Source organism: Prionailurus bengalensis, chromosome C2 (genome assembly GCF_016509475.1).
Source record: "Prionailurus bengalensis isolate Pbe53 chromosome C2, Fcat_Pben_1.1_paternal_pri, whole genome shotgun sequence".
Taxonomy (NCBI): domain Eukaryota; kingdom Metazoa; phylum Chordata; class Mammalia; order Carnivora; family Felidae; genus Prionailurus; species Prionailurus bengalensis.
This window is the reverse complement of record NC_057350.1, coordinates 2,158,242-2,186,236: the sequence shown is the minus strand read 5'-3', so window position 1 is coordinate 2,186,236 and position 27,995 is coordinate 2,158,242. Positions and strand designations below refer to the sequence as shown.

General features: G+C 66.3%; 1 protein-coding gene across 1 annotated transcript; it reads left to right on the top strand.

Annotated features, from left to right (window-relative positions):
- The first annotated feature begins 1,592 nt into the window (after positions 1-1,592).
- On the top strand, positions 1,593-27,669 carry PFKL (phosphofructokinase, liver type). Its single transcript, XM_043593466.1, has 22 exons — positions 1,593-1,750; positions 7,030-7,103; positions 10,043-10,120; positions 11,858-12,047; positions 12,747-12,912; positions 13,363-13,407; positions 13,628-13,736; positions 15,727-15,822; positions 16,761-16,853; positions 18,048-18,173; positions 18,575-18,639; positions 19,189-19,252; positions 20,445-20,591; positions 20,833-20,903; positions 21,341-21,428; positions 23,177-23,329; positions 24,777-24,941; positions 25,356-25,417; positions 25,555-25,666; positions 26,259-26,358; positions 26,447-26,552; positions 27,223-27,669. Exons 1-22 carry the CDS (start codon positions 1,666-1,668, stop codon positions 27,368-27,370), a joined length of 2,343 nt encoding a protein of 780 aa, XP_043449401.1. The 5' UTR covers positions 1,593-1,665; the 3' UTR covers positions 27,371-27,669.
- Positions 27,670-27,995: the final 326 nt, after the last annotated feature.

Genomic DNA, 27,995 nt, shown 5'->3' with positions numbered 1-27,995 from the left:
AGCCTTGGCTCTCAGAAGGAGATACCAAATGCATGTCGCTTCACAGGCCTGCAAGTTTTGGGGCACTCTGTCACGGAGCGACGGGATCTGACACCGTCAGCTCTCAGGGAGACGGGCAGACGGTGGCCCAGAGAGCGTTCCATTTGGCTGGGAGCCCTGAGCCAACAGTGGCTACAGCGGCCTTTCCTTGCCCAGTGACCCTTGTGTTTGCCACTTGGCTTTTCACAGCTAAACCACGTGTTTTTAGGCACACACACAGACGCACTCACACGTGTGTAAAACTAGAATGTTCACGCTCTCCATCCTGGGCACAGAGCTCACTGTGTTCTCACTTCCACAGCTAAATAAGAGGCATGGTCCGTGTTCACACTCACCACTCGCCAGGCCCCCTGCCTCCCTGCCAATCCCAAACCTCTACTCTTCCCCCATATTTCTTTTTCTGTGGAAAGAAATTAAAGATGTTTTGTCTTACCCTCTTCATTCATTCCTCCCATCATCGTTATTGTCCTCGTTTGCGATGCAAACCCTCAGCAGGAGTTTTAGGCACACAGAAGAATCGAAGAATCGTCAACAGGTGCCAGGCTGGAGGGTGGGGTTCCAGGACGCATCGTCCTGCAAAACCCACCTCTGCTCTCTGCGACTAATACCTCCCGGTTTCTTCGCCCCCAGAAGAGAATGATTTTAGGCAAACCGTTAACAGAACGTAACACACGCGAAGAAAATGCACAAATCATAGGCGGTCAGCTTGCTGAGTTTTCATAGTGCACACAGCATGTCGCCACTCAGCTCAAGACACACAGTGTGACCTGCCTGCCAAGGCTGTCGGCCGCCAGCCCCGGGTCAGGGCTCCCGGGATGGTTGCTTTGCCCCAGAGCCCTTGATTCGGTTTCCAGGGATTGTCACGACCAGGCTCCCCGAGAGCAGCAGCTGGTCTGTTCTATCCCGGCTGGGTCCCCACTCCTGGGGGCCTGACTCGCAGGAGGGGCTCCATCATTCCACCTGACCGTGCAAGGTGGAGGCCCCCCGTCCTGGCCCAGGTCCCACCCCCACGTGATGTGGGTTTTCCAGGGGTCCAGCAGATATTTGCGGAAGTAAGGAAACAATGAATAAATGGAGGCTGGCTGGTTTTCCTGACCGAGCAGCCGTGTCCTCTCAGTGGGCCCGCGGCTGAAGACTGAAGGCCCTCCCTGGGTGCCTGAACAGGAGGGAGGGGTCCCTGGGCTCCTGCTACCAACTTCCAGAGAAGCGGAGTTAAAGCCGACCCTGGCCCAGAACTGCAAACACTCAGGAGTGCGGCAGGGGGCTGTTTGTGCGACCCCCGCCCCCAGGCCTCCCCTCCCGCCCGGGAAAGCTTTGCTGCAGGTTGACGGCGCCTGGACTACAGACGCGGACCCCGGGTAACGCGGCGCGTTGGCGGATCCGAGAGGTTTGGGGACCTGAACAAGATGCCAGGTCGGGCCGAGGTCGCAGGGTCCCCGGCGGCAGGGGTGATGCCCGGCGTCCTCGGACCCGGGCCTGAGCCCGCCCCGCGCCGCACTCCCCGCCCCGCCGGCGCCCCCGGCCATGACCTCACACGTGGCGCGGGGCGGGGACAGCGGCGCGGGGCGGGCCCGGCGACAGTGCGCGGCCCCGGCGGGAGCGAGCGCGGCCCGTGTCGGCGCCGCCATGGCCACCGTGGACCTGGAGAAGCTGCGAATGTCCGGGGCCGGCAAGGCCATCGGCGTGCTGACCAGCGGCGGCGACGCGCAAGGTGGGCGCGGGCGCGGGCGCGGGGCCTGTCGCCGGGCGGGGGGCGGGGGGCGTCCGCCGGTCCCCGAGTCCCTCCGCGCACGCCCGTCCCCCTCGGCCGCGACCCGGGGGCGCGCGGCCCGCCGACCCCGCGCTGCAGCCCGCGCCCCCGGTGCCGGCGCCCTCCCCGCCCGCCGCGCCCCGACCGCCCTGACCGCCCGCGGACGTGCCTCCGGCCACGGCCTCTGCGCCCCGCCCCCCGCCTCCGGGGGTGTGTCTGCGCGGCCGCCCTGGCCCCGGGACGCGCGCTCCCCGCGTCCCTTCCGGGCAGCGCGTGTCCGGACCCCGTTTCCCGGAGGTCGCCTAGCCGAGGTCACTTGGAGCTGGACAGCCGCCTCCCCACCTCCCGCAGGCGCGGAGAGCCTCGCCCTTCCTGGTTCCGATACCTGGGGCCTTCGTGCCGCCCCCGAACCGCCGCCTCCCCGGCCTTCGGGGCAGCTCTGCCGCCGCACCCCCTCCCCCGTCCCCGCCCCCGTCCGGGCTGGCAGCGCTGGGAGTGGCGGACACCCAGAACAGCCCTTCTATTTGGAGGCCTGGGTGGGGAAGAGGGCAGGATTGGAGGTGTGCTGGCTGGAGCTTGGGAAGTTTTCTAGAGCTGTTCTCACCTGCTTGGTGCAGGGGAAGCCCAAGCAGCCTTCTGGTGGCCTGCCCTCCCCCCGACCCCCCACCCCCAGGGTCCTACAGCCCAGCCCTGGCAGAGCTGGGCTGCTGTCTATCCCCGTCCCCGAAGCCTGCTCTTGTCCTCGGTGCTGCGCGGTGGGCCTCTGGGCTGGGAGGGCCGGTGAGGCACCTGTCCTGAGTCCCAGGAGGAACCCGGGACTGCTGTGCGGTGGGACCAGGTCTGCCTCGGACCCTCCACCTGGGAGCCCCTGGGTGCCTCCCTCCAGATGAGGGAGTGCAGACACACCCCTCTCCTCCCCTGACTCCCCATCCGGAAGCAGGGAAGAGGGAGGAGGAGGAGGCTTTCCCAAGCCCAGGAGGGCAGAGTCAGCTGCTGTCTCCAGTGTGTGCTGAGCCCTCTAGGCCTGGTGTGGTCAGCGGGCAGCGTGCCCTGCTGCACGTCCACAGCCCCTCGTGGCCAGAGCACTTGGTGCCCGTTGGCCGGGCCTGTCAGCTCCTGAGGGCATGGCCCAGGGGCTGAGGTGAGCAGCCGTGGAGTGGAGGGAGGCCTTGCAGAAGCATCACCCGTGAGATCAGACCATGGGAAAGGCCAGACACATCCCAGGAGCGCTGGGTCCCTGAGTCCCTTCTTCCATGATGGAACGGCAGCCCCTGAGGGGTTGAGAAGGTGAAACGGCACGCATTTAGGCACGGGTGCAAAGCCCTGTGGACGGCGGGGCCTGCCCTCTCCCGGCACAGACTGAACAGAGGCTGGGGGATGGGTGGGGGCGGCTGAGGGGTCAGAGAGCAAGGGTGCTGCCCGCCTGACAGACGGAGCGGGTGAGAGCGGAGCCTGTCTGAGCTGCGGGTCTCCACTCAGCCAGCCCGGCCCTGGTGCCTCGGCCCCTCTGGGCCGTGCTTCCTGGACGCGGATGCAGGGTGGCTGTCCGTGCACCTGCGTGCTGACCGCGGCCACCTTGCCTCGACCCTCTCCCCGCCGGCGTCCTCACTTCCCCAGACCCGGGCGGCCTCTGCGTCTCTCCTGTGTGCTCTCTGTGATGTGTAGGTGGGGGACCTAAGTTCCACAGACTTCCGGTTTAGGGCTCAGGGCCGACCCTGGAAGGAAGGTGCAGGGGCCAGCTGCTATTCCGGGGAGAGTGGAGCCTTTCTGTCCCGTAAGGCCCGAAACCGGGCAGTGGGTGCCCGCCCTGGGCCGGCCCGCTCTCTTGCCAGGGCTGCCCTGACCATGTCGCTCCAGAGGGCAGGTTCTCGGTTTAAGGGTTCCCCATTGCCTTCCAAATAAAGGTTGACCTCCCGTGTGGGTGCCGGGCAGACAGCCGCCGTGCAGAGTGGGACCCGTGAGGTGCACTTCCCCCCGGATGCCAAAGTCCGCATTTGTTGGAAGGTGCGAAAACCAGACACCCTCATGGAGCCGAGGGCCAGACCTGGTCATGGTTGGGCCGTGACCCGAGCACTTCCCCGGGGCCTTGGTTTCCCCTTCTGTAAACAGAGGCGGGAGGGGGGGGGGTGTGCAGCCTCACCCTTCCTGTCAGCCAGTTGTTCAAGGACACAGGAGCACTTGGTGCAGAAGTGACTAGAAGACTGTAAAACGGCACGGTCTGCCTGCCACCCCCACCGTCGGTCTCCCCTGGGGCGAGCGGGGCCCTCCCTGCCCCCCAGAAACACGCAGGACCGGCCTGTTCCCGGTGATCGGTGTGGCCCGGGATGTCCTGTCTCTGTAGGCCAGGACCCGCCCGCTTCCCTCCCCCTCTCAGCGTCCCAGCCGGCTCGGCTACAAGTGAACCCACAATTAAAGCTGCTTGTCTGAGCCCAGTGTCACTGCATGGCCACCACTTTCTCACACGTTTTATTTTTCTGGGAGCTGCTGAAAAAAGTCACGTGATGAGCAGACGCATGGACTTCACAGCGGTCCCTCTGGCAGCAGGGGGGTGGGTGGTGGGTCCCAGGGGTGGGTCGGGGGGGGGTCTGGGAGGGGGATCCAGCATCCGGGAGGCGGCAGCCTCCTGTTCTTCTGAACCCCCCCCCCCCCCCCCCCCCCGGCTTAGGGCTGGGGTTATTTTGAGAAAGAAAAGCAGATTAAAGGACAATTAAAAGGCCCTTTTAAGACGCAGCACAGGGAGGTGTGCAGGGCAGGGGCAACCCGCCCTCAGGCCGGCCTCTGTGGGGACAGCACAGACCTGCTCTGAGTCTCGCTGAGACAGAACCGGGTCTGAAAGGCTGAACGTGTTAGCATAGCATAGCCCCGGAGGCCCTTTGCTGTCTGGGGCTCCAGGCGGGCCCGCCGGGCAGGCTGTGAGGCGATCATGACTGCGGGGCTGGCCCGTCCAGTGGCACGCACAGCCGGGGGCACCCAGAGAGACCTCCAGCTGGACGGTGGGCCTGGGTGCCCAGCCTGTGCCCTCCCACCCCCCGGTCCCCACCTGTGCCCTCTGTCCTCACCTCCTGTGTCAGAGGTGGGGCTTGGACCTTGAGCCCACAGTGGGCCCCAGCTGGCCTCGCCCCAGGGTACCAGGGAGCAGAAAGCCTGGGCCATCCAGGGCCAGTGAGCCAGGTGTCTGGCTGGGGGCCTGGGGCTGGGGTGGGGACGTGGGGGGAGGACGCTGTGCTGGTGTCTCATCGAGGGCACCCCAGCTGTTGGGTGCACGGTGCCCTCTGGGCCCCTGCCCTGATTTTGTTCTCTGACACTCCACTTCCCTCCCTTTGGGGGTTCATGGGACATTTGTGATTCCTTTAGAGATAGGGTTCTCTCGCTAAAGTCAAGCGTGAAAGCTGTGAGCGTGGCCGGCTCGGGCCCCGGCTGGCCTCTGTGCTCTGCCCCCGACATCTGGGTGCCCCTGCACTTGGACCCCCTGGCAATGGACATCGGGCAGCAGGACCCTCCGCTCGCTGTGACTGAGGAGGTGTCCGGGGTACATCCTGCTGCTGGCCTCCCCCGCTGGGGCTCCCCAGGTCCTCTAGCCTCCCTTTGAGACCTTGGCTTCCCGTCTGTAGAATGGAGAGAGTGGTGGGCGCACCTGCTTTCCGGGGAGCCCCGTGCCGTGAGCCTACACTGGCTCCTCCTGAGGGCCGCCGTGCAGCTGGGGTGTCTGGGGCCTGCTGTCTCCCCACTGCCTTCCAGGCCGCACACCCGGCGAGGCTTGTGTAACCGGGGTAAAGGGCCAGAGATGTCACTTTGGGGTCACCACGAGGAGCCCACACACTGTGAGGGACCCCAGACGCTGTGGAGCCCCCGCAGGACACCGAGCACATAGGCCCTGCCTGCCTCCACCAGCTCAGGGGCCAGAGAGGGGGGCTCGGGGGGCTTGGACGCACCCAGTCTTCCTCCAGGGAAAAGGCTCCGTGAGCGTGGGACAGCACGGGATGTGTGTGCGTGCTCCAGGCGGGGACTGACAGGGAGGAAGGCGGGATGAACGGGGGGGTGGTCCTCTGGGGGAGACCAGCCTGGGGCACCTCCGTGATCTGGCCCCCAGACCCAGTGTCAGAAGATGGGACCCAGGGGGCGTGGCTCTGGGGCCACTGGGCAGGGTCCTTGCGGCCTTTGCCGAGCCTCCGTGGCTGCTGCTGTGACCATGTGGCCACTGGGACACTTGCTCCCTGGGCCAGGCCCCGTCCCACCGTCAGAGAGCAGCGGGGGGACCACTGTGCAGCCCCCACAGGGCCGCCCCCAACAGCTGCACTGCATCTCGTAAGCACCACTGTATGCTGGGGCCCAAGGTCACGGTGGGGGCCCGTGACCCCCGTGGAGGGGACCTCAAGCAGACCCCTCTGCCCTCTGTGGGTGTCAGTCTCAGAACCAGCCGTGAGGAAGGGGGCTGAGATTCCTCTGGGCCTGGAGCATTTCCCTCCTGCTGCGCCTTCTCCTGCCCCCGGGCAGCTGCCAGGGCATGGAGGGGGGTGTGGCTGGGTGACGGGGAAGAGGGGGTCCTGCTAGAGTCTGGTGGCTTCTGTTTGCACGTGTGGGCTGGAGGGCGGGAGCTGGGGCCCACTTAGCTGCACTGCCTGAGGCTGCTGGGTCCCCTGGTAGAGGCCGCCCTGGGGGCACCGTCCTCTCCCGGCTCATAGCCCTCCCCCGGGGGTGGGGGGGGCAGGGAGCTCGTGGCCTTGGGCCAGTGGGCGCTGTCCTTGGTGTGCTCCCTGAGCTGCCCCCCAGTGCCATGGGCTGGGGGGTTCTGCAGCAGAGGGGGAGAGGTGGGTTTGGAAGGTGCTGTCCTGTGTCTCACGGCCCCTGCTTTTCATCTTGGGCCAAGCACCCACCTCGTTGTCCTCCCCCAAGGGCAGGGCCTGGCCTGTGGGTCTAGGAGGCGGGCAGGGGGCGGGGGTCGCTCTGCTGAGCTTCAGGGGCCGCACGGGGAACCTGGGAGCGGATGAGGCGGTAAAGGGTCTGGAACGTTCACACACACCTGGTCTCTGGCTCGGGCCACTTCTGAATGGCTCCTCTGGGTCTCTGGCTCGTCCCACTTCCGAATGCTCCTGCTGCGGCTCACCTTGCGCCTGACCGGGCTCCCCGGGGCTGGACCTCGAACCCCTGGCTCGGTGCCCTGTGAGGTGCAGTGGAGGAAGTCCCCGGGTCCTGATGTGTCTGTACCTCCACTGATGGATGTCACCCCGACCCCCTTGCAGGTATGAACGCGGCTGTCAGAGCTGTGACGCGCATGGGCATCTACGTGGGAGCCAAAGTCTTCCTTATCTATGAGGTGAGGCGCCGTGCAGGGTCTCTGGCCCCCACACCGCCACTAAAGGGGGCCGTGCACGGTGGGGAGGGACTGGGCCACCTGGCCACTGGTCGTGGTTTAGAGAGCAGGGATGCTGACGTGGGGGCTGGTTAGGACGTGACAGGCGGGGAGGGGCTGGGCCCTGGCTCTGGGGAGCAGGTAAGGAGCCCACCCTGGGTGCTTGTGGGGGAGACCGTGGCCCTTGACATGCAGGAGGGTAGGAAGCTGTGGCCCTCAGGGGTTTGGGGCCTCAGCCCCACCAGTTGTCCTTCTGTTGGCTTCCTCCATCCACTCAGCCCTCCTGCACCCTTAGCAGCACTGGGCACACTGTGCGTGTGAATGTGTGTGTGAATTACCTAGTAATAACAGCTGGGCAACAGAGTATCACCGGGTAACGGAGTATCACAGGGCAAGAGCATCATCGCTCCATTTTGTTCTGCAGAATGGAGGCCCCTTGCCCCCCCCCCCACCTATTTCAGGTTTGGGGTGACCCTTCCCTCCAGCCTGGTGCCCCCACACCCACACATGTGGAATCCCTTGCACTGTGTTGCCTGTGTTGTGTTACTTTGTTTTCACTTTTGACTAGGACCGTAGCAAACTGTAGCGACCCCGATCTTCCCTGCCACCGCGGGCTGGCTCCGCGGCCCCTTCACCCCCGCCCCAGGGTAGGCCGGTCCACACCCTGCGCTGGGTGGTGCAGGGATGTCGGAGGCAGTGAATGAGCCAGTGGTTAGGCAGCCCCCTCCCATGGGGCTCTGGACCCTCCGACCAGGCTTGGGTGGCTGGGCTCCTGCAAAGCCCCAGGTCTCAAAGTCTCAGGAGCCTCACGGGGGGGGGGGGGGGCCCACGCCCTGGTAATGGTCTAGAATGTTCAGGGGGACAGGGTGGGATTCTCAAGGGAGTGGCCTCGTTCCATGGACAAGCAGCCTCCAGACAGGAAGGTCCCCGCCCCTCCTCCCTGGGCTTGTGTGCACGTGACAGGTGTGTCCTTCATCTCCGTGACCTCCGTTTCTTCTGTTAGGTGGGGATGTCGGGGCACAACTGCTGTGACATCGTGAGTGAAAGCACTCGTCACACAGTCGTGACACCACGAGGGCTCAGGAAGAGGGATTGCTTTTACTGGCCCAGGAACCAACACCAGACCTCACAGATTCGCTGCCAGAGGGCTGGGCCCGCACGAGGGGCTGGAGAGGGAGAAGGCTTGGGGGGCGGGGTGATACGAAGTGCATAGGAGCATGCAAAGACATTCTAGAAGGTTCTGAGGCTAGGAAAGGACAATTGTGTCAGTCAGACTTTGATTTCAGCTGAGCTGACCGGCTGTCTCCGGGTTCCCGGGGATGCTGGGCGCACAGTGGGGCAGGGGCCAGACCGGCACTCTGCTTGGGCTCGGTGCCCAGTCCTGGGCTTTTGCAGACTGAGATCTGCCTGTTTGTAGCTGCTTGCTCTGGGCAGGGTCTGCTGCGGGTTTTCAGGTCATTTTCCTGCCTTTTTCTGCACGGGTTGTGGGGAGGGGCTGGCTTGTGTCCTAGTGGCAGAAAATTCTGGAGGGAGTCGGGGAGGCAGGGGGGGTAAAGGTCCTGGCCTGGCCTAAGTGGGAGAAAGTAGCTTGGTGGTCCCTCAGACTGGGGGCCACAGTCCCTCTGTGGCCCCAAGGGCCTTCTTCTGGTTCTGGCTCCTGGCAGGGGGGTACCTGCCCCCCACCTCCACCGCCAGGAATGGGACCATTTGCCCTGTCTGCCCCAGAGCCCCGCTGCCCAAGACCCTGCAGCCCCGGGTGATGAAACAGGGTGAACTGGCTGGAGGGGACGAAGCAGAGGGGGCGGGGCAGATATCCAGAGCCACACTGGGCTCTGGCCCCAGGCAGGACAGTGGCTCACTCACGGCTTCACTGGAGGAGCTGGGAGGGCTGCAGGGAGGCGGTGGCCCCGTTCCTCTCAGCGCAGTGGGGCTGAGTCTTTTCGCTGTTTATAAGTGCACGTGCCTTACGTCCAGACGGTATGGAGACCTCCAGTTAAGACAGGTGGGCCCCCTGATGGCAGGACAGGCCTCCTCCCAGGGCCTTCCAGGAGGCAGGTGGCTTGTGTCCCAGGGAAGCAGCACAGGGCCATCAGGGAAGTCAAGCCAGAACCACCTGCAGGGACTGACGCGCAGCCCCCCGGGATGGAGACTGGCCCAGAAGTCCCGGCCGAGTTGCTGGTGGGCGGGGAGGGGACCACGAGCATGTGTGGCCATGCGGTCCGCTGCTCACGCACCAGGAGACCACGGGCATCCCCCTTGGGCGTGTGTGTTCTCAGCAGCCTCGTCTCTAAGCCTCAAACTGGAGACCTCCCACATGCCCATCAGCAGCGGACGGATCGCAGCCCTATGGGACCGCATGATGACAGGGACCCGTGCAGACACCGGGCTGAGGGGGAGGAGCCAGACTCAAGAGCAGACACTCTGGCTGTCTCCCCCCCCCCCCCGTCCCCCCACCCCATCCAATCAATCCCTTTAGGAGGCAGGATGGCGGCTTCCTCTGCGACGAGGGTCCCGGGCAGAGGGCCGCTGGGCACTGGGCTCGTTATGTTGCCGGTCTGGGTGACCTGGTGTGCGTGGCTCCAGAACTCAGCAGGCGGCCGGCTCCAACACCAGCCTCTGCCCTGTGTAAACTCTCTGATAAATAGGCTCTCGAGCCCTGCAGAGGGTGTTCTGGAAGGACCAGCTGGGCACCTGGGTCTCTCCAGCCAACAGCCCGTGACCGCTGGCTGCTGGCCACCCCGCTTCATCACCCAGGGCCCGGGGCTTGGCGGGGGGACCTCGGGGGGCAGGACCCGTGGGCCCACTTCCAGCCAGACGGGGTTTGGGCAGAACACCCCAGTGCCCTGCCCGCAGCCGACGGTGCTGTGGGGCGCCTGTCTCGCCCCGCCCCTCTCTGGTTTCAGGGCTACGAGGGCCTCGTGGAAGGAGGCGAGAACATTAAGCAGGCCAACTGGCTCAGCGTGTCCAACATCATCCAGCTGGTAAGGCCTGCAGTGGGACGGCCCCTTCCTGCCCGGGGGCACATGTGTAGACACGTGTGTGCGCGCTCACGGAAACACACATGCACGCCTTGCACCTCGGGCGGCTAGGCTCCAGACTGACCAGGTCATCGGCTGCTCCGGGGTCATGGGGACCCTCGACAGGTGGCCTCTGCGACAGGAGATGACGGAGCTTTCAGAGCAGGGTGGGCAGGGGGGCAGGACTCTTCGGGAGAGGTGTGCCGTGGCCTCTGGACGGCCTCTCCCAGCCTCCACCTGGTTTTCCCCGTGGTCATGGTCCTGAGCTTCCCAGTGACTGAGGCGGCAGGCAGGCTGCTGCTGTCCTTCCCCACCTTGCCGGGGCCAGGGGCTCCTGGGAGGGGTGGTCTTTGCCCCCAGAGCTGGGTTGTGTGCATCCTTGTCACCTGTTTCTCCCAGGCTGCCAGCTGACGCCCTGTGTATTCAAGTGGCCAGTTATCATCATGAGCCCCGAATGGGTCAGCGGGAGTGGTGGGGGGCCAGGGCTGGACCCCGGTGCCCAGGCATGGCCACTCCACCAGTGCTGCCCACCCCTCCTGCCCAGGGCAGGCGTTACCTGTGGACCTTGCCCCTCCGGGCACCTGAGGGATAGGTCCAGTTTGCTGTCCCCGTTCCGTTCAGTCCACTGGGGTGGGGATGAGCTTCCTTCTCGGGCGTCATTAGACCCGCCCGCTCCCCCCCCCCATCCTGGAGTGGGGCTGCAGCCTGGCCACTCCCCTGTCCTCCACCCCAGGGGTCTAGAGAGGCGTCCCTCAGGCCTCAGACCCCGATCTGGCCATTTACTCTTCTCTAACTCTGTGTCTGAGGGTGGTTGTGGCCTCTCTGCTCTGAGTGAGCAGCCCCGGGGAGGGGGCTTTGGGCCGAGTACTAAACTGGGCTGTGAGGCTTGCCTAAAGGCCAGCAGGTGGAGGGAGCTGGAAAGAGCTGGTGTTTGGGGGAGGAGTAGGGAGCCCAGAACATGGAGGCAGGAGGGGCAGGAGGGAGACAGAGGGGGCAGGAGGGAGGCAAGAGGGGGCAGAGGTGGAGGAGGGAGACGGGGCAGGAGGGAGACGAGGAGGCAGGAGGGAGACAGAGGGGGCAGGAAGGAGGCAAGAGGGGGCAGGGGGGAGACAGAGGGTCATAAGGGCGCAGGAGGGGACAGAGAAGGCAGGAGGGAGACAGGGGGCAGGAGGGGCTCTCGGGAGGAATGCTGGGCATTTTCAGGAGGGCCCCAGGGAAGCTCCCGCCATCCTTCCTTTCCCGCCCCGAGGTGCTGTTGGGGGCACACGGGGAGGATTCGCTCTCTGCCTCCAGGGTGGTGCCCCTGCACCAGCCCACTGACTCAGGAGTCTGGCCGGAGCCTGTGAGGGCCGTGTGCCGGGGGAGCCCGGGACTGAAGGCAGGTCCCCCTGGGGCTCGGGGAGCTCCCCGCATCGAGCCCGCCCGTGTGCACACGTGTACTTGTGTGCTCACGCTCATGTGTACGTGCGTGCACACGCATGTCCTAGATTTCCGAGCCTCCTCACTTTCTGACACGGGGAGATCCTTCTCCTCGTTGCAAATATGAGGAGAAAGGCACAGGGAGGTGGGGACGCGTGCCCAGGTTTCCAGAGAAGTCCCTGGCCTTCTCCGAGTTGTGCAGGGTCTGCCCGTCCCTCCCTGCCCCCGCGGTGCCCCCGCGGCGCCCCCGCGGCGCCCCCAGGCTCCCTCTCGTCCCCACAGGGCGGCACGGTCATCGGCAGTGCCCGCTGCCAGGCCTTCACCACGCGGGAGGGACGCCTGGCGGCGGCCTACAACCTGGTCCAGCGTGGCATCACCAACCTGTGTGTCATCGGCGGGGACGGCAGCCTGACGGGCGCCAACATCTTCCGCCGCGAGTGGGGCAGCCTGCTGGAGGAGCTGGTGGCAGCAGGTGGGTTGGGGCCGGGGGGGGGGGCACGGCGCCCCCAGCACCCCTGTGCCACCGCTGCAGGGCAGTGGGGACGGGCCGGTGAGATGCGTCTGGCCGCTGGCCGGGAGGAGGGGGCCCGGCCTGGCCCCAGGTCAGGGCAACCCCGGCCGTCTCCGGGAGCCTCGGGCTGGGCTCGGCCGGGAGTGAGGTCAGTGATCGAGCCCAGGGCCTCTGGGAGCGCAGCGTCGGGGACCCCCGGGCAGCGTTTGTGCTCCTGGTGGGGACGATGGCTCCAGGGTGACATCCTCTGCTGTGTGGACACGCCCTGTCTGTCACTGATTCCCGGGCGTGGGTTACAGACCTGGTCACCGTTCTCGGGGACAGAAGAACTAAGCGTTGGTAACGAAAGACAGAGTCCCAAGGTTGCCAGTCGGAAAGTGACCTCTTGGAGTTCAGTTCGGTGGCCCTAGTGGGGACCTGGCGATGAGGGGTGCCCCCTCCAAGGCTCTCTGGGAGGCCTCGTGGCCTCAGCGTCTGCGGTTCAGCCGCCCCGCCCCTCCCCCACCCCTGCGGCAGGACTTGGGGACCCGGTGCGGTACAGGGGGCCTCGGAGCCTGGGACCGGCGGGGGGCCACGCTGCTAGGGGGCTGGGGGTGGGCAACAGGGGGCCAAGGGAGCAGGGTCAGGCCGGCGGGGCCTCAGGGCTGGCTCCTCGTGCAGGCAAGATCTCAGAGAGCACGGCACAGACCTACTCGCACCTGAACATCGTGGGGCTGGTGGGCTCCATCGACAACGACTTCTGCGGCACCGACATGACCATCGGCACGGACTCGGCCCTGCACCGCATCATGGAGGTCATCGACGCCATTACCACCACCGCCCAGAGGTGAGCGAGCCCCCCTTCCCCCGCCAGCGAGCTGGGGTCCCGTCTCCCAGCCACGGGGCCCCAGCTGTGCACCCAGTCTCCGTTAGGCCGCCCGCCGGCCCCGGAGCAACCGTGCGTCCCCGAGGGGCCTTCAGGCTGCCGGCGGGGACCCCCGGGCCCAGGCAGGGCTCGTGGCCTTCGGCCCCAGGAGCAGATCAGTGAAAACTGGCCCAAAGGCGGGCTGTGAGCCCAGCCACGGGTGGCCCGCACTGCAGGGTCTCGGCTGCCCTGGGCGTGGGAAAGGCCGTCTCTCCTACATCTGCTGTGTCTCCAGGGCGTTTCCCTGGCAGGGCGGGGGCCGTGGGCGGCGTGGCACTGCCCCTGTGCCCGGGCTGCTTCTGCTGGGCTGTGCCCGCTCGTGCAGCTGGCCCAGGGGCGGCACTGACGCGTCCCCCTGTTCCGTGTCCACAGCCACCAGAGGACCTTTGTGCTGGAGGTGATGGGGCGGCACTGTGGGTAAGGGGACCGCCCTGCCGGGCGGGAGGGCGGGGAGGGGCTCCTGGGGAGCAGGCCTGGGGCTGCGGCGCCTCCGCGGGGCCCGAACGGTGCAGGTGTTGACTTGGTGCCGAGGGACTGGGGGCTCGGGTGTGGTGAGTCCCATCACAGCTCAGAGCCATACGTGGTGCTGGCTACACCCCGCCGCCCGCTGGAGCCCCTAAGCGTCCTGCTCGCCCAGGTACCTGGCCCTGGTGTCCGCCCTGGCCTCGGGGGCTGACTGGCTGTTCATCCCCGAGGCGCCCCCCGAGGACGGCTGGGAGAACTTCATGTGTGAGAGACTTGGGGAGGTGAGTGTGGGGGAGTGGGGTTCTCCTGGAGGTTCCTGCCGCGAGCCGCTGGGACACAGAGAGATGGGTGTCCCCCAGGAGCGTGGCCTTGGGCAGAGGAAGCAGGGGAGGGCGCTCAGGACGCAGGCCTGGGCGGGCCTGGGCTCGGCTCCTTGGTCAGTGCTGACATGGGGAGAGGGCAGGCGTGGGACATGGTCGTGCCGGCCTCCGGGGGCTGTGGCCGCTGAGCCTGAGCCAAGGGAAGTAGCCTCATGACGATGGGTGGATGGGACACCGGGCAGTGACCCCAGCAGACGAGGCCCCAAATGGGCCATGGGGGCAGGATGGGAAGGCAGTGGGGGCTGAGGCTTTGTCTGGGGGAGGAGCAGGGTGTTTGGAATACAGTTCGGGCCGCCCCCGGATGGAGTCTGCCCCGGGGACCCCCAAGATGCCCCAGCCGGCACGGGCTGGCCCCTCAGCCAGGCCAGGGCTCAGTGGAGGACAGGAGGACCCTGAGGTGGGGGGACTATGGTGGGAGTTGGGGGGGGCCTTCAGATCAAGGGGCTGCGGTCTGGATTTGAGGCAGGGGGCCTCACGGTTGTGCGCCGAAGTTCACGTTCAGGCCAGGACTGCGACCTCAGGGCGAGCACAAGGCAGCCCAGGGGCTTGGCCCTTTCTTCAGTTCAGGAGCCCCGGGAGGTCAGTCTGACGGGTGGGCCCGGGGCTGGCTCTCGAGTGTCCCCGTCCCCGCGTGACGGTGAGGGTGGCATCAGTCTCATCCACTGCGATGTTGCCTCCATCCCCTTGGCCTTGCATCTCTGCCCAGGGCTGGTGAAGCCGAGGGCAGGGCCACGCGGAGCCCAGCGGGTGGGGCTGGCCGGAGGCCCATGTTGTCCTTGGGTAGAGTCCGGGGCCTCGTGGCTTTCACCACGTGGAGTGAGGCTCTGTAGCATGGTCTCTGGCTGACCTCGGCCTTGGCTCACTCGCTACAACTTTGGGGCTGGGCCTTTCCTGAGGTGCCTGCCCTCAGGGTCAGTTCTTTCCTGCTGTGTGAGGCCCTCGGGCCCTCCCTAGGCTTCCCTGAGCCTCAGACACCCTCTGTGAGGTGCGGGTGCTACCCCTTTTTTACCCACCTCCCCGCCTCTTCTGTTCCACCTGCGGCCCTGCCTCTGGTTCCCTCACCTCACCTGTACCAGCATCACCTCCTCCAGGCAGCCCTCCACTCCCACTTGTCCCTCCCACTGCCCTGGACCCCACAGGAGCGGCTCAGGCCCTGTGTTCTCTGAGGCTCTTTGGATGCTGGGGGGCAGACACGGCTTGTCGGCCAGAGTGAATATTTTGTATGCTTTCGAAGAAAGAAATGATTGAGAAGTGTTCTCCCCAGAGAGCTTTGGATTTGTGATGATTAATCCCACCAAGGGCTGGTGTAGGATGCTGTGGGTCCCCTCGGTGCCCCATTGGCCCCTCCACAGCCCGGGGTGGGGGTCTCACGCCAACAGTGCCGGGTGTCCAGGGAGGCCTGGGTGGTGGCCAGCGCTGTGAGGTCACTCCATTCTAGGGCTAAGAAAACGGAGGCCCGGAGGCCTGCCTCAGTGTGTCAGGCCAGCTGCCTGAGGATTGATTGGCTCGCGGACCTAAGTTCAGGGTCCCTCTGGCCCCATCCCAGCTCCTGGCTCCCGAGTCCCGAGGGGGCTGCAGGTGTTCCCTGGGAGCACGTGCAGCGACCTCCCTGTACCGTCTGCCCGGTTCCCAGCCCCAGGGCCCCCCGTCCTCCCCTGCTGCCCCCACCTGCCAGGTGTGCGGGCAGAGAGCCCTCCTCCAGCGCCTCCCCCACCCCCGGGGCGGCAGGGGGAGTAGGGTCCCCGTTGGCACATCTCAGTCCACGCCTGCCCTCTTCTCATGTGGATTGTGGGCCCCTTGGTGTGGACCCCAGGGGAGGCTCGCAGACGGCAGGTGTCCCGGGCAGATGTCTGCAGGCGGGCCGCTGAGCCCTGGGGCATCTCTGACCTAGACTCGGAGCAGAGGGTCCCGACTGAACATCATCATCATCGCGGAGGGCGCCATTGACCGTAACGGGAAGCCCATCTCGTCCCGTTACGTGAAGGACGTGAGTTTGGGGGGGGGGTCACATGGGGTGGGTGGGGCCTCGGTGGGATGGGCACCCCTTTATCTCCAGTGCCAAGTGCTCTTGCTGGGGCCCGCCCCCAGCACCCCATAGACAGCAGGCTCCTGGAGGGAGCTTCTTCATTCCCGGTGATAGCCAGATGCGGGGTAGGTGTGCCAGGGGCCCCCCGAGAAGGCCCGGCCCCGAGGCTGAGGTGTGGCCCCACATCTGTCGCGAGCCGCCTGCCCCTGGCTCCCAGTCTCCATTCAGAACACGTTCCCTGCAGGGCCAGGCCCGTTCCCCATCCCAGAGGCCGAGTCCAGGCCCCCAGTGCCATCCCAACGATGGGGCCCTGCCCCTGCCGGTGACCCCTCGGGGGGACGGTGACTCCCACCCTGTGCAGGGCTCACAGCCCAATAACAGACTGCGGGGAGCCCTTCTTCCCTGTGACCTCCACCCACCTACCACGGTCCACCCCCCGGGCCCCGGGCCCCCGTCCTGACAGGGCACAGCCCCTGGGAGCCTCTCCTCCCTTTCTTGGCTGCCACACTGTCCGCGTGTCCCCGGTCAGGAGCCAGCCCACCTGCTGCGTCTGCACAGACTCAGGGCCTGGGGGAGCCTGACCCGGGGGGCTGAGGACCAGGATGCTGCCAGCAACAGGACCGGGGCTGTAGGGACACCATCACACGTCCACACATGCAGAGAAATGCCCCCCCGCCCCACGGGAGCTCCACATGCACACACACACACGCCCCGTGGGCACGAATCCTGAGCCAGCTCACGGGGCCCTGGGGGGCTGACACCCTGGTATCCCTGAGATCGGGAGGGGCGAGGACCAGGGTTAGGGGCCCGAGGGGTGGCAGGGCAGTGAGGGTGGGCGCTGAACCCAAGGACCCCTCCCCCCCCCCCCCCCCCGGCCCCGACTCTCTCCCCATGAGCAGCTGGTGGTCCAGAGGCTGGGCTTCGACACCCGTGTGACTGTGCTGGGCCACGTGCAGAGGGGAGGGACCCCTTCGGCGTTTGACCGCATCCTGGTAGGTGGGGCGCTGCTCTGTCCCGGGCGTGCACGAGTGGGTGAGCGCGGCGGGCATTTTCTCGCTGCCGCTGGTCTCACAGATGAAATGGAGACAGGGCCCCTCCATTTCTGTGTGGGTGGGAAACGCAGGGCTGGGGACCTGTGTCCCCGCCCCTCACCTCCGCAACCTGGGCTCCCGGGCCTCCCGGTGATGGCTTTTGGCCCCCGGAAAAGGGGGCGGTGCGTGGAGGGCAGGACCCCGGCTCCGCCCTTCTAGGGTCTGAAGTCTGGTGGTTCTGAGTGTGGCCCACAGTGCCAGCACAACAGCTCTTATGACCTGGGGGAGGCCCTGGGGAGGCAGAGACCTGGCCTGTGGCCTGAGTGCCGTCACTGATCAGCCCAGCTGATCACTGCTGGGTCCCACCTCGTCCTCTGCAAAGTGGGAATCCTGTGCCACCAGATGGAGACAGGGTCTGGGGCCCGGAAAGTCCCCACGGGTGGTAAAGTGTCCACACACGAGGGCTGGTTACCCTGCGCCTGGGGCCTGCACCTGCCTTCCCCAGGAGACCCCGTGTGCTGTCCCCCTAGTCCCACACAGAGAAGCAGGGACGCTGACCCCGGACAGGGGCCTTGCCCGCCTGGCTGGGCACTTTTTGCAGCCTGCACGAGGCTTCAGCACTTGGGAGAGCCTCCTGAGGGCCCCAGGACGGCGGGACGGAGCACTGTCCTCCTCGCAAACCAGGGGGGCAGAGATGTGAGGGGACGGGTCTAGGTGTCCCCTGCTTACAAGAAAAGAGTGGCCTGCCAGTTTCGTAGAAGCTGGTGGAAGACACAAGGTGCCCGGGTCAGAGACAGAGGAGAGCAGGTCCTGAATGTCTTGGCCAGCCCAGCCCACCAGCCCTCCTTCTCACGCATGCTGAGGTGTGGGGTGGGGACACAGGAGCCGTGACATGGAGCCCAAGCCAGCGGCCTTGTTAGAGCAAAGGGCGCTGGAAGCCCATCCTGCCTCCCACCTGTCGCCGTCAGGCTGAGCGACTGTGGTGTCCTAGTGGGGCTGTCTGAGACCCCGGAGGGGCTGTTGTGAACGGTGGTCACATGAAGTCATTTCTGGGATCACCTGCTCCAGAAGCTTGGACCGGCCTGTGTGTGGGTGCACGTGGCTCGGGGGTGGGCCGCCCCTCCCTGAGCCCCGCCCGCCCCTCTCCCTGCTCAGAGCAGCAAGATGGGCATGGAGGCGGTGATGGCGCTTCTGGAGGCCACTCCCGACACGCAGGCCTGCGTGGTCAGCCTGTCGGGGAACCAGTCCGTGCGGCTGCCCCTCATGGAGTGTGTGCAGGTGGTGAGTGACCAGCCCCGCCTCGGGCCGGCCAGGGTGGGGGTGCTCCCTGCAGAGATGCCTCCGGGGGGGGGGGGCTTTGCCCCCCTGCTCTGCTCACCCGCCCCCTTCCCGGCTGGCCGGGACCACCCGTCCCTCCAGGTCCTGTCAGGGCACAGGCCCCGTCCCCACCTCATGTCCCCACCCTGTCCCGCTGCTCCCCTGTCACATGCCACCTCCTGTCGCATTTCGGGGTATCGGGGGCCTACAGCCCTCCAGGGAGGCGAGGGAGGCGTGAGCGTGTCCTCAAGGTGGGCCCCACGAGAGGTGTGGGGGCGGCCGGAGCTCACTGAGCTCCTGGAGTCGGGCGGCGGCCGTGAGCGTGCCCCGGGCTTCCTCCAGCCTGTACCTCTCTTTTGGTGAAGACAAAGGAGGTACAGAAGGCCATGGATGAGAAGAGGTTCGACGAGGCCATCCAGCTCCGCGGCAGGTGAGGGGCTCCCGGGGCCCGGCGCCGAGCGCAGTCTGTTCCACAGGCCCTCGGCAGACGCCCACGTGGCTGTGCCCCTGGCCCTCAGGGCGCACGCCCTGGCAGAGACCCTTCCTTCCGAGTGTGTGTGGCCAAGCGTGGAAGTGGAGCAGCAGGACGGAGGCTCAGGGTCCCTGTGACGGGGGAAGCGGGCGGGCTGCGAGGTGGACGGGAGCTGCCACGCAGGGTGGAGGGGAGAGGGGCGGCTGGGGCGGGAACCCGGAGGGGCGTCCACAGAAGGAAGGTGGGGGTCAACCTGCAGCGGCCGGGAGGGCTGGACCCGCAGCACCCCCTCCCCACCCCCCTGCACAGGCCGGATGCGGGGCTGTCGCTTTGCTAAGAGGGGCGTGGGGGCCGTGCTCTTCGGGGCTTTTTGTAGCCACCAGAGTGGGGTGGTGAGCCACGCTGGCGTCCAGCTTCTTCGTGGCCGCGTGGTGGGGCCACGGGCTGTGCTGAGCTGTGTGGCTGTGGGCTGTGCGCTGCATGAGGCATGACCGGCTTCCCTTCCAGGAGCTTTGAGAACAACTGGAACATTTACAAGCTGCTCGCACACCAGAAGGTCTCCACAGAGAAGGTGAGGGGGGGTGAGCCGCAGGGCCCTCGTCACCGTCACCTCTGGAGCCTGCCCCTGGGTCCGCCCGCCCGCGGAGCCGGGGTCTGCCCTGGGAGCAGGAAGCTCTGAGCTGGCCCTATGGACCCTCCCTCCTGTCTGGGTCAGAGCCATGAGCTGAGAGGCTTGGCCTCTGCCTGACCAGCGGGTCCCAGACAGCCGGCGTCTGGGCCTGGAGGTGACCTTGACCGGTCACGTATCAAACAGCTGGAGAAAATTAAGTCAGGCCTATAGGCTTAGGTCAGGACAGAGGGGAGCTAGTGCTTATGAAATGTCATAAAACAGCCCAAAACCTCATGAAATGGGCTTTCTTCAAAATAAGAATGATAACGGGACTTGTTTCTGAAACCCGGGGATGAGGAAAGGGTCCCGCTGGGACTGTCCCAGCCAGCGGGGCCCTGGCCCCCATCTGTCCCAGGGGCTGGTCAGGGACAGGCCGTACCCCCAGTACAGCAGAGCTGTCTCCATGTCCCCTCCTGGAACCGCTGGCGTGACCACATCTGGGGCCACAGGGCTGTGTGACCAGGACCCACCAGAGCCACATGTGACCACGGAGTCCTGGCCACGAGGCTGCCTGTAGCAAGGTGGGCTGTATGTGCCACACACACCGGGTTCTGGGGACACGGTCTGGAAAACCGTGGAATAGTCCGTTGGTAATTTCTTCGGCTGATTCTAGGTCGGGGTGATGTTTTGGTTACCTCCCACAACTCCGGTACTAAGATAGCGTCACCCGCTTCTTTGCACTTGATGAATGTGGCCCCCTCCGCTATGCATCCGTGCCGCTCGCCAAGATCTTGGGGCGCTGGCTGCTCTGAGCCCAGGGTGTGGGGTGATTGCTGGAGGCTTCAGGACAGGCGCTGGCTCTGGCCCGAACCCGCGCGCTGCCCCCCACGAGCTGCACTTGGCCGAGAGCGACCAGAGGACTTGAGCTGATGAGCCGGGCGGGCCTGCACTGTGGCTCATTTGGGTCTCTGCCAGGAACTTGTGGGACAGATGTGTGCCCTTCCCAGCGGAGTCCACTCGCTGGACGGTGTGCAGGCAGGCAGGGGAGCCTGGCCCCTTTTCCGGGGGCCGCCCCCTCGCTGACTTGTGTCTGGGCCGGCTGGCTCCCCCCCGCCCCGTGTTCACGCTGCCGTCTCCTTCCTCTTGTCTGAAGACCAACTTCTCCCTGGCCATCCTGAACGTGGGCGCCCCGGCGGCCGGCATGAATGCAGCTGTGCGCTCGGCGGTGCGGTCTGGCATCTCCCAGGGCCACACGGTGTATGTCGTGCACGATGGCTTTGAAGGCCTGGCCAAGGGTCAGGTAGGTGCGGCTGTGACGGCAACCAATGGTTCCGCGTGTGTGCTGGTGTGTTTATAACCCACCCCCAGCTTGTAACAAGGACCGGGGGGCTCACGGTAGAAGTCTCAGGCAATGCCCCAGGGCAGGTCCCTGAAGAAAGCGGATGAGAGGCCCTCGGGAGAGGGGCCTGGGGCTCTGCTCTGACCTGCAGTGATGGTCAGCGCCTGGCCCGGCCCCCTACAGCTGCACCTCCCCACCGCAGGTACAGGAAGTGAGTTGGCACGATGTGGCCGGCTGGCTGGGCCGTGGCGGCTCCATGCTGGGGACCAAGAGGTGAGCTGCTGGCTGATGGGCCCGGCTCCCTGGCCACCGTGGGCAGCGGGGGGCGGGGGATCCAGAGGCAGGCTCAGGAGGAGTGGACGTTGCCGGGGGAAACCAGCCCCGTGGCCTGGACTAGGTCCTAGCTTCTGGCTGGCGGCTGGCCCGCGGTGGGCTGCACCCCCTCCCCAGACCACCTGTGCACAGGAGAGTGGCCCGGGTGGCCCCCCGCCCGCAGAAAGCATCTTGTCAGGCAGCTGGCGGGCAGCTCCCCCTCCCCTGTCCCACTGTGGGCCCCACTGACGCCCGGGCGCTGAACGAGAATCACAGCAGCACATCTAGGGCTGGCTCCCCCCACCGCCACCCGCGCGTCTCGATCAGGTGCCGTGTGGGAGCGTGTCCTTCTGTCCAGGCGCTCTGGGCCACGTTTATTTGACTTCTGTCCACTGCAGGACGCTGCCCAAGAGCTACATGCAGAAGGTAGTGGAAAACATCCGTACCTACAACATCCAGGCCCTGCTGGTCATCGGCGGCTTTGAGGTGCGGGCCACTGCAGGGAACGAGGTTGGGGCAAGGACCCTGGAGAATGTCTTCTCTGCCTGGGGCCGCTGGGGTGGCCCTTCTGGAATCCCCATGCTCCTGGCTGGGGAGTCACACCAGTCAGCCGACTGATGGGGCCATGGGGCTCGGTGTGGTGTTCGGCTCTGGGAAGGTTTTTACCTTCTCCTATAGGCTTCACAGAGTTTAAATCCGTGCTGGCTCCCAGGTGCTGGAGAGGGGGAGGGGGAGGGGAGAAGCAGGGGGGTGGGGGGCAGCTCTGACCTTCTGAGCAGCAGCTCTTGGTGGGGGTGGGCAGCCCCAGGGCAGGAAACCCTGTGGCCTCCTGGTCCATCCCCACTCTGCTCTGGCCTGTTCCCCCCGTCCCCCCCCCCCCCCGCAGTGAGGTGGGGTCCCTGGGAGGTGGGGCCACTGGGAGGTGGGGCCCCTGGGAGGTGGGGTCCAGGGAGGTGGGGTCCCTGGGAGGTGGGGCCACTGGGAGGTTGGGTCCCAGGGAGGTGGGGCCACTGGGAGGTAGGGTCCCAGGGAGGTGGAGTCCCAGGAGGTGGGGCCACTGGGAGGTAGGGTCCCTGGGAGGTGGGGTCCCTGGGAGGTGGGGCCACTGGGAGGTGGGGTTCCCAGGGAGGCGGGGCCATGGGAGGTGGGACCCCTTGGGAGGTGGGTCCCTTGGGAGGCGCGGTCCTTGGGAGGAGGGGCCACTGGGAGGCTGGGTCCCTGGGAGGTGGGGCCCCTGGGAGGTGAGATCCTTAGGAGGTGGGGTCCCTGGGAGGTGGGGTCCCAGGGAGGTGGGGTCCCTAGGAGGTGGGGCCACTGGGAGGTGAGTTCCCTGGGAAGTGAGGTCCTGGTGAGGTGGGGTCCCTGGGAGGTGAGGCCACTGGGAGGTGGGGCCACTGGGAGGTGGGGTTCCAGGGAGGTGGGGCCCCTGGGAGGTGGAGTCCCTGGGAGGTGGGGCCACTGGGAGGTGGTGTCCCTGGGGGCGGGGTCCCAGGGAGGCGGGGTCTCTGGGAGGCGGGGGCCCTTGGGAGGTGGGGCCCCTTGGAGGTGGAGTCCCTGGGAGGCGGGGCATCTGGGAGGCAGTGTCCCTGGGAGTCGGGGCCATGGTAGGTGGGGCCACTGGGAGGTAGGGTCCCTGGGAGGTGGGGTCCCTGGGAGGCGGGGGCTACTGGCAGGCGGGGGCCCTTGGGAGGTGGGGCCACTGGGAGGCGGGGTCCCTGGGAGGCGGGGCCATGGTAGGTGGGACCACTGGGAGGCGGGGTCCCTGGGAGGCGGGCCATGGGAGGTGTGACTACTGGGAGGCAGGGTCCCTGGGAGGTGGGGCCCCTGGGAGGTGGGATTCCTAGATGGTGGTGTCCCTGTGGCAGCTCGCAGACATTGTGCTGTGCATGGTAGGCCATCGTTGGTGTGACATGGTGCTTGGCCAGCCCCAGTGACAAATGCCCATTCTTGCCCTTTCCCTGAGGTGCCCCAGGCCCCCTGCAGCCTGCCCGGTGTCGAAGGTGGTCCCAGCAGGGTGGGCGAGTCTCCTTCCTGTCCTCCTTGGGGCCCCGTTTCCCTGGCTGACGGGCTGCGGAGCCCCTGGGTGGGGTCCGCCGGGTCGCGGCCCCGGGGTGGTTGCAGGGGTCCCGGCACCCAGCCCCAGGCACATAGCGCGTCAGCTGGGGAGCAGGGCCGAAGCACCCCCGGGCCGGGAGCCCGCCTTCGCCGCCCAGCGCAGCCTTATGTGCCCGCAGGCCTACGAGGGGGTGCTGCAGCTGGTGGAGGCGCGTGGGCGCTACGAGGAGCTCTGCATTGTCATGTGCGTCATCCCGGCCACCATCAGCAACAACGTACCGGGCACCGACTTCAGTCTGGGATCGGACACCGCCGTCAACGCCGCCATGGAGGTAGGTGGGGTGCCAGGCTGGACGCGGGCGGGCGTGGGGTGGCCCCAGGAGAAAGTGGCGAGTGGCACGGTGGCGAGCTCCCAGGTGGGCTGTCCCTCGAGGCCTCATGGGTGGCAGGCAGGACTTGGCTCTGGGGTCACTGCGGAGTGGGGACGGTGGCTGTCAGGGCCAGAGCTGACTCAGCTGAGCTAATGCACGTGTGGACGTCGGGCCACGGTTCTGTCCAGTGAGCAGCCACACGTGGACGGGGGGGAGCCCAGCCCCGTGGCTGGGACGTGGGAGGGTGGGCACTCGGGAGAATGTGCCGTCCCTAGAGCAGGGCTGGCCCCATTTGGTGTTCCATGGGGGCCTCCTCACGGCTCTCCACCTCTAGACCTCTCCCACGCCATCCGTGGCCCCACAGGGGGCTTTCCCCCAGGGTCCAGCACTTCTGTGTTCAGGGGGCCCCGGGGACTGAACCCAAGCAGCTTCTGCATCACGCTAGAGAAAGGAGAAAGGAGAAAATAAGAATAAAGCAAACAAAAGACTACAGACCTCCCCCGCCCCATCCTGATCTGCTGACCCGGACCTGTGGTCTTGCAGGGGTTTTCTTCAAATTCACCCCCACCCCTGCCATCCTGGCAGCTATATAGGGGCCTCCCACGGCTCCTCTGAAACTTCTGTGCCTCTGCCCCTCACCAGCACCAAACATCGTCCTGTTTTTCATGCCTCTACGACAGGAAGAATTGTGTTGTTTTCCTCTGTACCTTGATTTTTGATGAAGTTGAACTTTTGTTTCTATATTTATTGCCCATTTATGGGTTTTATGGAAAATTACCTTTTTCTGTATTTTGTCCATTTTCCTCCTGGTGAGTTTTCTTTTGTATTTGTCAGTGCTCTTTATGTATGTAGGACACCGATCCTTTGGCAAACATTGGAGCTGTTTCCTCCACTTTGCTGGTTGTCTCTTACTTGGGGTTTAGCCTCATGGTTCAGATCCCACTAACCCACTGGTCTTGTTGGTCCTTTCTCAATTCTTTGTTTAATGTTATAATTTTTTTCTCAAACTCTGAACATTTGGGTTAGAATCATCCTGTGTCGCATCATCACTGGCATCTGTAGGATGTGTACCTTCACGTGTCGCCTCGTCCCTTGTTACAATGACCCTACAGTGGCTGGAGCGTCGCTCCGTGTACAGATGAGAGGAATGAGGCCCAGTGTTTCCCTGGCCCCACGTCAGAGCCTCCCGGCCCCATCCCTGGCCTCCACACGCTAGGTGCTGGAGACACCCCCATTGTCCCCCGGGCGAACAGTCGCCCCAGTTGAGGACCTGATTCTGAGGGCCCTGTGGAGAGCATGCGGTGTGGGCTGTGACACCCTGGGCAGCTCTGGGGGGAGACCCGGGTCCCTGAGGGGCAGTGGCTCCCTGTGGCCCACGGGGAAGTCCCCGACCACCTCTGGCCCCCAGAGCTGTGACCGCATCAAGCAGTCGGCCTCGGGGACCAAGCGCCGCGTGTTCATCGTGGAGACCATGGGGGGCTACTGCGGCTACCTGGCCACCGTGACGGGCATCGCCGTGGGGGCCGACGCCGCCTACGTCTTCGAAGACCCTTTCAACATCCAAGACTTAAAAGTGAGCCGAGGCCCCGAGCCCTTCTCCTGCCATAGATGTCCCGGCGGGGCTGAGCGGGGATCCTCTCCTGAGACACACACGAGCCAGGCTGGGGGCTCCCTGCCGGCGAGGGGACCCCGTTCATGACCCCCAGCGCCTCCTCCCCGACCCCGTGCAGACCTCCACCCAGCGTCCGTGTTGTCGCTGCCGTGGCCTCCTGGCCCCAGCCACCCACCTGGCCTCGCGGCCCAGCCCCATCACCAAGGGCCCCGCCAACGTCAGCCGACCTGCGTGCGTCCCCGTGACCCCTGGGTCACACTGGCCCTGCGGTTAGCCTGGAATATTCCTTCCCAGACAGCATTGGGGCTGTGGGTGGGTGCTGTGCGGCTGCCGTTCTCGCTCCGGGCTCACCCTGTGTACCCCCCATGCCCGCAGGCCAACGTGGAGCACATGACCGAGAAGATGAAGACACACATCCAGAGGGGCCTGGTGCTTCGGTGAGGCTGCCGGACCCAGAGGGTGGCTCGGGGCTGCTGAGGGGCACCGGACCCTCCCCCAGCACTGGTCTGTGGCCGGGCCCGGCGGGGGCTCAGCGTCTGGACGAGACCCGAGCCGGCCCCGGCCCTCTTTCCAGAAACGAGAAGTGCCATGAACACTACACCACGGAGTTTCTGTATAACCTGTACTCCTCCGAGGGGAAGGGCGTCTTTGACTGCAGGACCAACGTCCTGGGCCACCTGCAGCAGGTAGGGGCCCAGGGGCCTGGTTCTGGCCTCTGCCTCCATCTGACCCGAGCTGAGGGGCCCCAGGAGGATATGGCAGGATGGGGACCCTTCCCTGTGCATGACCTCGTGGGGCACCCGACCCTTCCCCCTCATGCCCGCGCTCACCTGCTCGTCACCCCTCCGTGCGTGTGAGGGGTGGGGGGTGAGGCTCCTGTCCCCCTGAGTCCTCACCACCAGGACAGGGCAGGGCCGGGACCCCTGTGGCCACCTCCGCCCTGCCTGGTCCCCTCCTTCGTGGCCTCCTGGTGGCCCTGCAGGAAGCCTGCGCTGTGCGGGGCCCACAGGGGCCGCCCGACGGGACGGGCAGTCAGCCCACCGCCCGGCCTCTGGAGATGGCTCTTAGGCTGGACTGGGGTAGACAAAAGGGCTGGGGCGCCGCAGACAGAGATGCAGGGAGCTTGGACGGGATGGGGTGTCAGGAGCCGGGAGGGCTCTCCTGCGGTCACGGCGGGGCCGTTCTGCTGGGCTCCTGCCAGACCCCCCCCCCCCCCCCCCCCCCCCCCCCCCCCCGTCTCTGGCGCGATGGAGGCGCCCTCACCCACTGCGTTTCCAGGGCGGAGCTCCGACCCCCTTTGACCGGAACTACGGTACGAAGCTTGGGGTGAAGGCCATGCTCTGGATGTCGGAGAAGCTGCGGGCCGTCTACCGTAATGGTGCGTATGTGGCAGGAAGGGGTGGCGGCTCCGGGCCTGCCCTCGCCCTCTGCCCGGACCCAGGGTTCAGGGCGGCCTGTGTCCACAGGGCGGGTGTTCGCCAACGCCCCCGACTCAGCCTGCGTGATCGGCCTGCAGAAGAAGGCGGTGGCCTTCAGCCCCGTCACCGAGCTCAAGAAGGACACCGACTTTGAGTGAGTGCCTCCGAAGAGAGGGGTGGCCTGCCCAGCCACGCTCGGGCCCTGACCCCACCGGGCTGCCCCGTCTGCCTGCCCAGGCCTGAGCCCAGGCCGGGGCTCCTCCCATAGGGTGGGGTCAGCGGGCTGGTCCGGCTGCGGACACCCGCCTCGCTCCCCCAGCCAGCCTGTGCTGAGCCCCCAGAGACGGACACCCCAGATACCGCTGCCTGGCTCCACTCCAGGCGGTGTCCCGGTGCTCAGAGGACGGGGTGCCCGGGTTCTCAGAAGATGGGGCGTCTGGTGCTCAGAGGAGGGGGTGCCGGGGTACTCAGAGGAGGGGGTGTCCGGTGCTCAGAGGAGGGGGTGTTGGGGGTACTCAGAGGAGGGGATTTCCGGTGCGCAGAGGAGGGCGTATCTGGTGCTCAGAGGAGGGGGTGTCAGGGGTGCTCAGAGGAGGGGATTCCCGGTGCACAGAGGAGGGCGTATCTGGTGCTCAGAGGAGGGGGTGTCGGGGTACCCAGAGGAGGGGGTATCTGGTGCTTAGAGGAGAGGGTCTCCGGTGCTCAGAGGAGGGCGTGTCGTGTGTCGGGGGGCTCAGAGGACAGGGTGTTGGGGGTGCTCAGGGGAGGGGGTCTCCGGTGCTCCGAGGACGGTGTCCCCAGCGCTGACCGCGCCCTTCCGCCAGGCACCGCATGCCGCGGGAGCAGTGGTGGCTGAACCTGCGGCTCATGTTGAAGATGCTGGCGCATTACCGCATCAGCATGGCCGACTACGTGTCCGGGGAGCTGGAGCACGTCACCCGCCGCACCCTCAGCATCGACAAGGGCTTCTGAAGCTGCGCCCCAGCTGCCTCTCCCCGCCCCCTCTCTCCCTCCCTGGAGTCTGCGGGCGGGCGGTGGGTGGGCGGGGGCTGCAGCCCTCTGGGTCTGGCCCCACGGCTTCCCCCTCTCTTCCGCTGCCCGCCGGGGGGAGTGCTGCCCCGGGGGAGGGGATGAGGGAGGGGGCCTCCATGTGGGGACACCACTGTCCTGCTGTGGGCCCTGCTGTGACCCTGCTTCTGTGTGCACTGGCCACCCTGGAGGAGAGCTTGTCACCTTTTCTGGAAATAAAGTCACCTGACTGTGGAGGGTGACCGGTCTGCGGGGAGCAGGCCCTCTGTGATCTGGGGCGGTGGGGGGGGTGGCAGTGGGCAGCTGGTGGTGCCCCCCGACCTGCACACACAGGGAGGGCCTGGCCTCCCCCAGGCTTGGGAGCATTTCTGAGCCTGGCTCTGAGCCCTGGGCACCCTCCTGGAACGGTCCCCAGGCTGCCCGGGCTGGGGTCTCGGCAACAGAGCCAGAGACCCAGGGGCAAGCGGCTGATCTGAGCGAGGGAGTATCCGTGGAGACACTGGTGGAGGTGGGTGACGAGGGAGGCAGAAACGTCACCCGCTGATCCATCCAGCACAGGTTCTGGGGG